A 9,059-nucleotide genomic window follows, 5' to 3' on the forward strand; every position below is an offset into this window, starting at 1 on the left:
TGTCAGCCTGAGAGTTTGTATTTTAAATTGAATTTTATTGAGGAGATGCTCTTTGGTTGGACTTTTAGGATGTCCCTCTAGAACAGGCCTTTTTAACCTTTTTGGGTCCTGGACCCCTTTGGCAGGCTGGGGAAGCCAATGGAGCCCTTCACAGAAAAATGATTTTAGATGAATAAAATATATAATAAGCAAAATTAAAAAGGAAACCAATTCCACTGAAATATAATTATCAAAATATTTTTGTAAAAACAAGCTCACAGACCCCAAGTTAAGAATATCAGTGCCTGGACTAAATCTCACTCCTGTGCCTCAACTATCTTTTCCCTTGGCCCCTTCTCCCACTGGTGAAATTCTTCCTGGGACCTACAATTTGAGAAAGAGCCCTGAGCAGCTGTCCTTCTGTCTCCAGACTTCACACCTGTGCCCCTGAAAGGGACACTGCCCCTTTGCATCCCTCTTCCATGTGCTGTCTTCCTCCATTAGAATGTAAGTTCCTTGAAGGCAAGGGCTACCTTTGCTTCTACTGGTATTTCCAGTACTTAGTAAGTACTTAATAAAAGTTTATTGACTAGAAAGATGGTATCTGATGCCATCTGAGACAGAGTAGCAGCTTGCCTCTGACACCTCTAGGACCCTGGGCATTTAACTTCTGAACCTTAAGTTTGGCTGATTAATTTCACCAATGTGGAAATTTGTTTTCCTCAACTGTGCATATTTGACCCAAGGGTTCTTTCCTTCTTTTCTTCCTTCTCTTCCTTCCTTCCCTCCCTTCCTTTCTTCCTTCCTTTACTTCCTTCTCTTCCTTCCTTCCTTCCCTTCCTTTCTTCCTTCCTTTACTTCCTTCTCTTCCTTCCTTCTCTTCCTTCCTTCCTTCCTCCCTTCCTTCCTTCTTTCCTTCCTTTCCTTCCTTCCTTCCTTCCTTCAATGGGAGGCAGAGGTAGAAGGGAAAGAAAGCAGAGTTTTGTTCATTGAAAAAAATACATTAAATTAAAAACAAAAGCTCTGAGTATTAATCTCCCATAACCAAATGCCCTCTCTCCTTTTTGAGACCCTGAGAGAAGCTATGTAGTTCAGTAAGAAGGGGTCTGGGGCTGGGGGCTGAGGTCCCAGTCCCAGCTTTGCTACTGGCTCCCTCAGTAACCTGGGGTGAACAAATGCCAAGTCTGTATCTCGGTTTTATCTCCCTCACAGGGTGGGTAAGGCTCAAATGAAGTAACAGGAATGCTATCATCATTATATCATAATAATAATGACAATAATAAACATTTATATAGCTCTTTGAGATTTGCCAAGCACTTTACAAATATGTAGGGCCACGACGTACATAAAGCACATCATAGACCTTAAAGCAGTGTAGCAATATGAGTCATTATCAACATTATTATCTTTTCACAAGAAATTCATGTCTAGTGTTGGACTGTAAGGAGGTGGAGGTTGACCAGGAAAGACATGCCCTGACTAATTAGCTGACTTGGTATAACATTCTGTCCCCCACTCCTAGTGGCACCCTGCCCCACCCCACCCCCCATCCACACTCCCTTACACTAGTAGAAGCCAAGGGAAGTTTAGAGAGGTACCAGTGAGACCTGTCACCCCAAAGACATCTCTTATCCCTCTACCTGAGCACTCTCTCCTCTCCCTCCACTTCCTGATCCCTGCATCCCCTGTCCCCAGCTGGGTCCTCTCAAACTCCTGAACACATGTGACACCTTATAGCGGGAGACTGAAGTGGGAGGGGAAAGAAGCTTGCATGGCCTGTGAGGGGGCTTGGGGTCCATCACCACCATCCCCCCTTTTCCTCATACACATGGCTGCTGACATCCTGGCCTGCAAAATCTCTGTGTTGTGCCACTGAAAACCTGTTTAGATTCCTTGGTATTTCTAATCAGGCTTCTAGAGGAATTTTAATTTCAGCTTTGGAATTTCCACTGGAACTGCTCTCTGGCTGATGTCACTGGGGCTCCCAGTGTCCATCTCAGTTCTTAGGGAGACCCTTTCATTCAGATTATCCTTCTGCGGCCCCTGGCTCTCAGGATTTCATTCTTTGATGTTAACACCCACTTCTAGAGCCCTTGAAAGCTATTCTTTTTTTCTCACATCTTTCTTGCAAGGGAAACAGATGGGTATTATTATATATGAGAAACTGGAGGATCACAATGGGGATGTGACTTGTCTAAGGTCACAGAGCTGGGAACTAGCATAAAACACGATTGGGACTTGGGTCTTTTGACTCCTACCTCAGCACTTTTCCTCTCTTTAGTGGGACTGTCTCCCAGCTAAGGCTTTGAGATTGTTCTTGGTCAGGCAGGAGACCCCCAATCCATGCTCTTTAAGGAGCAGCCTGCTGTGCTGGGATTCACATTGGAACCAGACAGGTTGGACCCATTGCTCTATCGTTTATTAGCTGAGTAACTAGAGACAAGTCCTTTTCCCCTTCTGGGCATTGGTTTATTCACCTGTAAAACAAGGAGTCCAGATCAGAAGATCTTGAAGGTTCCCTCCAGGTTTAACATTTTATGATCTAACATTCTATTCGCTAAAGTCCTTTCTATCTCTGTCTTTCCAGGGTCCCTTCCAGTTCTGACATTCTTTGTTCTAAGGATCTTCTCAGCCCTGATATTCTGTGTTCTAAGGTCCCTCACAACAAGTATCCTAGAGTCACTTAACTTTTGCCTGCCTCAGTTTCTTCTACTGTCAAATGGGCATAAAAACAGCACCTACCTCCCAGGGTATTGTGAGGCTAAAACCAGGTATTTGTAAAATCCTTAGTATAGTGCCTCACACATAGTAGGTGCTTAATAAATACTTGTTTCTTTCCTTCCTACCTTGAGGATACCTCTGCTCATATGAGAGCTGTCCCCTGGGGCCCCCCACCCCAATCCAATTCCAGGTATAGCCAGCTCTTTTTAACTAGGACATGGGAAGGTGGCAACTGGAACCAGCTTGCCCAGATTCCAGCCACCATGACTGAGGATGATCTGGTATTTAGGGCTCAGTTTTGATGGCATGGTCTCAGGCTACCACCCCGGACACACACACACCACCCTCACTAAGAAGGGGGGGGGCGTCAGCTTCTGATGCTGCTGCTCCTACTTCCTAAATGCTAGGTTGGGTGTGGGAGCCTGGCAGTGCTGGGGAAGGGGGCCCTGAAGGAGATGACTCAGAAACCAACCGGAAGCTTCTGCCAGAGGGACCCATGGCAGGAGTGGAGGTGGGGTGGGGGGTGTCCATGCTCTCCACCTCCCCCACTTTGCTCAGGTCAGGCCTTTTGCCTGTTGAAATCCTACCATAAAAATTCAGCAGAATCTCTCAAATGCCTATAAATGCTTTCACATATGTTCTCTCATGTGGTACAGTGGAGGCTCAGGACATTGGACTTCGAGGCAGGAGGCCTGACTTGGAACATTCGTTTCCTTACAAAGAGACTTGGTCTTATTTCACAGAACTACAGAATGAAAGAACTAGAAGAAAGCTTCAGTTTTCTTGTCTGTAAAATGGATTAGATCATCTCTAAGGCCCATTACCTTAGAGTATCTGTGATCTCTAAATCTACAAGCTTACAGTCTCATGTCGGATCCCCTACCCATCCATTTTATGTTGTTGTTGAGTGGTTTCCGTCATGACCCCATCTGGAATTTTCTTGGCAAAGATACTGGAGCGGTTCGCCATTTCCTTCTCTAGCTCCTTCTACAGATCAGGAAACTGAGGCAAACAGGGTGAAGTGACTTGCCCAGGGTCACACAGCTAGTCAGTGTCTGAGACCAGATCTGAACTCGGCAAGATGAGTCTTCCTCACTTCAGGCCCGGCATTCTAACCACAAAGGTTCAGAGAAATAAACTGAGTTTGCCCAAGGCAACACGGAGAGTCAGGAGCAGGCTGCTGGTCCACTAAAGTCTGTCACCTGCTTCCAGTTTTGTGCTCCATTACACCACACCTGCAGGTGTGTGTAGGGCTGTGCACACAGTCGGTGCTTAATAATGGTACTGAATCAGTACTGTTCAAATGGGCCTCAGTGGAGATTTTCTTTTCAATATTATCTGGCAGCTTCCACATGACCTCAGGTCCCAGCAAAGCCACATTCTGACATCACACGGCTCCCCCCCTGGGACTTAACAGGAGCAAAAGAGCTATTTCCTCGGGGTTTCAGGCCTCCAAAACACCTTTGCTCATCCTTGTGATGGCAAAACCACCTGCAGGAGCCCGGGCAGAAAAATAATTCTCTTTGCTGACCAGTTTATCCAGTTGAGCTGCTCTGAGGATGGTAATTTGTAAGATTCTGGGAGAAAGCAAATATTCCCAAGCAGACTATAGATTTAGAGGTGGAAAGGACTCAAGATCACACAGGGAAATCGGTGGTGGAGCTGCGATATGAGTACAGTTCTTATAACTCTAAGTTCAGTGCTCATTAAAAACAGCTTTATGTTATGACTTTTTTGTTTGTTTGTTTTGGAGGTGATCAAGACCAAGTGACTTGCCCAGGGTCACACAACTAGCTGGATTTGAACTCAGGTCCTCCTGACTCAAGGGCCATTGTTCTATCCACCTCACCACCTAGCTGCCCCTCTTATGGCAATTTAAGATTTGCAAAGCACTTTACAAATATTAGCTCATTTGGGAGGTGGATGGTATTGTTACCCGCAGCTGCCTTATGGCACCTAACAGAAGGAATGTCCTTATTTTACCCAGGAGGAAGCGGGGCTCAGGGTTACACAGCTGGGAAATGTCTGGGACAGGATTCAAACTCAGGTCTTCCTGACTCTGAGGCCAGTAAACTGTCCGCTACACCACCCAGCTGCCTAAGTATGAGTCTTTTGGAAACCCGAACAAACCTTCCTGGCAGGAGATGATGTTATCAGAGTTAGGAAGGACTCAGATTGCATCTAGTCCAACCTCCCCTCTGCCTCCCCCCAGTACCAGAATCCCCCACTACAGATCTCTGAGAAGCAGTCATGCGGTCTCTGCTTGGAGACCTCTACGGTAGAGGGAACGCACTGGCTAACAAGGCAGCCGAGCCCACCGCCTCTCCCACTTTCTGGTTCTGTTCCTAGCTCTACTCTCTGGGGGTCAAACAATACAAGTCTGATCTGTCTTCCACATGAAAAAGCCCTTCAGGTCCTTGAAGACAATGATCCTGCCCCCCCTTCCCAAGACAGGGCATCGGAATCTTTCCTACGTCACAGACCCCTTCTAGTCTGCTCTGTTCGGCTTTGACTCTGGACCCCTTCTCTAAGATGTGTTTTTAAATACTGGAAGGAAATGTTGGTGAAAATAAGGATATTCCCCCCCACACACACACCCCATCCACATTCACAGACACCCCCTCCTCCGAAATCTAGCCACAAATTCCTTGGCGGGGGGGAGGGGCAGAGCCCAGATTAAGGACCCCTTTGCTGAGGTCTTTTCTCCAGATTAAAATGCAGATCGGTACTTAGCGTCTGTGATTAAAAAATAGAAGACAAAGAACCTTGAATTCTGATCTTGTATAACCAAATGTTTTTGGGGAGGGTGTGTGGTGTGGTAGAAAGAGGTGGGGGACCTGAAGGAGCTCTGCTTCCAGGCCAAGCTCGGTCACTAACTCTCTTTACAACATTGGTTGCAAAAAAGGGCAGCTAGGTGGTGAAGTGAGTCAGGAGGACTTGAGTTCAAACTCAGCCTCAGACACTTACTAGCAGTGTGACAAGTCACTTAACCCCAATCGCCTCAATAAATAAATAATCATTGGTTGCACATTTAGTTTCCCCTTCTGTAAAACATATGTGTAGGACTTGGCAATCTCTGAGATCCTCTCTAGCACTGATGTTTTATGAGAAAAGGGGGAGAGGAGGACGAATCTAATAGCTGACTGAAAAGGGGAGGGGAGAGAGCATTAGACACAGTGGACAAAGGGCCGGGCCAGGAGTCAGGAAGACCAGAGTTCAAATGTGACCTCACATGCTAGCTGTGTGACACCAGACATTTCATCTCTGTCTCAGTTTCCTTATTTATAAAAGTGTTCACAAAACATTTACCTCCCAGGGCTGTGGTCAGTGTAGAAGGATATTATATTTGTAAAGTTCTTTGCAAACCTTAAAGCACCGTGTAAATGTTAGTGGTCATCATTATTGGTACTTTTTTTTAATGGAGTGAACAGATCAGGAATAGAGTTTTGGGGAGGAAGAGATTTGTATTGTTAAGACATACGCTGTCAGTAAGAGCTGTCGGATCATGAAATGTGGGCCTTATGGGCAGCTGACAGAAGGGATACTTCTAAAGTATGAGAGCTTATAGGTCTGAAAAACAAATTTCCATAGCACTTAAAGTGTTTATCTTTCACTGTGAGTCAGGCAGTGAAAGGAAGAGTAGTTCCATTTTCTAGATGAAGTAACGAAGGACCCCTCCCTATCCAGAGTAAAGTGACTTCCCAGGGTTAGACAGCAGGCTAGTGGCAGGGCTAGGCTCAGAACCAGTCACTCAGGCCAGGGGTCTTTCTAATATGTTCTAGCTGCAAAATGCTTCGTAGCTATGGGCCGGACAAGAAGGATCTGCACCCTCGGCGTGAGATCTGTTCCCCAAAAATCTTCTGAAAGGGGAGAAATTTGGTTTCCTCTGGGTCTGCAGATAACCCAGGCCTGGGAAAAGAGTTCAGTGGGGAAATTATATATGGAAACCCCAATCCCAGTGAGGCCTGAAGGATAAATGGCAGAAACCACTTGGAATCTTTTTCTCTTTTTAAAATAAATAATTCATTATGAACTTAACTTTAACAAAACCAACTAAACTCTTCATTGCAACAAATTAAATAATTTAGTAATTACTTCTTTCCCATCTCCTCCTGGAGTCTCTGTCCATTTATTCCTATATTTGTGGATATAAATATATTTGTGTGTGTATGTATATTTCATTTATTAGGATAAACATTCAGCCGGAAGGAGCAGGGCCCAGGCTAAACACAGACAAGGACAAAAACAGGATATCAGACCAGCTTGTCTAATTCTGACCTGCCTTTAAGACCCAGCTCGGTGCTGCCTCTTCTAAGAAGCCTTCCCTGATTCCTTCTTCTTTCATCTTCCCCTCCCCCTGCCAGCTCCCAAAGCACTCTGGGCTTCCTCCCAGTGGCTCCCACATGGGGACCTTGTATTACTCTTCTTTCTCTCCAAGTCAACCCCACTGCAAACATCCTGAGTTATGTGTGTGGTTCAAGAATGGTATCTTTTCATCTGTTTATCTCCCCCGCAAACCACACACACACACACACACACACACACAGCTGGGCCCCACAGGGCTTTTCTTGTACCTAGCAAGGGCTCGGTCAATATTTGAGAAAGGGGAAGAGGAAGGGAATTGGTTTAACCATATATATATATATATATACACACACACACATATATGCACACACACATACACACATATATACATATATTACATAGAGAGATGTATGTATCTATACCCCCAGGGTCGCACAGCTAGTAAATGTCTGAGGCCTGATTCCAGGCCCAGAGTTCTATCCACTTTGCCACCAGTTGCTTCTGTGAAAGTAACTGAATTGTTGGGGAAGGAAAAAAACCAACAACCTTAAGTTGAAAGAACACACTGGAAATCAACCACATCTTGTTGCCTGAAGTTGGAGGTTTTGAAGTCTCTGGGCTTGGGCCACTGTCTCCCTGCTAGCCTGGCCCCAGCTTCTAGAACTACCTGCCTATGAGCCTGGGTGAGTATCCCTTTCTTATAGGGCTTCTTTCCTTACCTAGAGGGTCCTCTCCTTCTTTTGTGGATTTCCTTTTTACTTTGAGGGGTTTGTACTAGGCATTGGAACAAGGATCCTATGACACCTTGTGGGGAACCCCCCTTGCCCTTCAAGATAGAAACCATCTAGTCCAACCTCCCCCTCTTCATTTCACAGAAGGGGACACTGAGTTCCAAATAGAGAAATGACTCGTCCAAGGCCACACAGACAATAAGCAGCAAAGTTGGGATCCAAAGGTCCTCTGAACTCCAAATCCACTGTGTTTGCCTCTTTGTGTTCACACTAATCTTTCACCCCTTGTGGGGTCCCTCCCCTCTTTCCTGTACTGCTCCTCCCTCTCCCCCCTTGGTCTCACACTCACCCATATTTACGAAGCTCATGACCATGTCAGCATGGCTGATGACTCGTTCCAGAGGAGGACTCTGGGTGCTCAGACTGGTCAGCACAGGCCTGGAGACCCCACGGCCCCAGGCCACATCTGCATCATCACTGCCTTGCCCATCTTCCTCTTCACTGGCCATGGCATGGTACAGGTCCAACATGAAGAGTGGGGCGGAAGATGGCAGCTTGGCCCCTGGGGGGGGCCTGGGCCGGGGGCGGCCTGGCAACCCCAAGATGGACAGGATCTCCCGTTGCATTTCCCGCTTCTCCCAGCCACTGAGTCTCCTCTGGAGGAAGCTGGAGGTGTGGAGGTAATTCCCATGGAAGCTGCTGCTGCTCAGCTCACACAGTAGAAGTCCCAAGAGCCAGAGCAGGGCCATTCCACCGAGGGGTCCACTGGAAAAGAGTCTCATGGTCCTGCCGGGCTGCCCCTCTCCTTCTGCCGGACGTGGCTGCTTTGCCCTTGCTCCACTCTCCCCCTCCCCTTGCCTCCTTTCTGAGCTATGCAAGGGCAGAGTTTGGAGGATTTAACTAGGGGTGAAAGGGATGGATCACAAGCAGCCCATTCACGGATGGGCTTTGAAATCAAGAACTAGGAATTGAAATGTTTTGTTAAAAAATAAACTGAAGTGTGAAGACTTATGGGAAATAAAAAAAAGGAAATCCTGAAGCCTGTGAAATGAAATGAAAATGGAAAGTCTCCAAGGGTCAAGGGAAGCTGCCTGGTGGTCACACTCTGCCTCTGTCAAATAACCTGCGGGACCCAGAAGAGCCTGGAGTCAGTCTTCCTCCCTTAAGAGTTCCTCTGAAGGTGGGGAAAGCCGCTTTGCCGCTTTCCCGGAGGCCCCGTGGGAGCTTTTTCTAGGTGGCCGGACAAGTCACCAGGAGAATAGCAGAGCAGGGACTGAGCCTCAGCCCAGAGAACCGCGGCCTGGGGAGGGGGGGGGGGTCTGG

General features: G+C 46.9%; 1 protein-coding gene across 1 annotated transcript in view; it reads right to left on the bottom strand.

Moving 5' to 3' along the window:
- Window positions 1–8,518, bottom strand: part of BMP8A (bone morphogenetic protein 8a) — a 47,790-nt gene extending 39,272 nt beyond the window's left edge. The window contains exon 1 of the mRNA XM_036746245.1: window positions 8,086–8,518. Coding sequence (XP_036602140.1) covers window positions 8,086–8,518 — 433 coding nt within the window. The remainder of the gene's footprint in view (window positions 1–8,085) is intronic.
- Window positions 8,519–9,059: the final 541 nt, after the last annotated feature.

Source organism: Trichosurus vulpecula, chromosome 2 (assembly GCF_011100635.1).
Source record: "Trichosurus vulpecula isolate mTriVul1 chromosome 2, mTriVul1.pri, whole genome shotgun sequence".
Lineage (NCBI taxonomy): Eukaryota > Metazoa > Chordata > Mammalia > Diprotodontia > Phalangeridae > Trichosurus > Trichosurus vulpecula.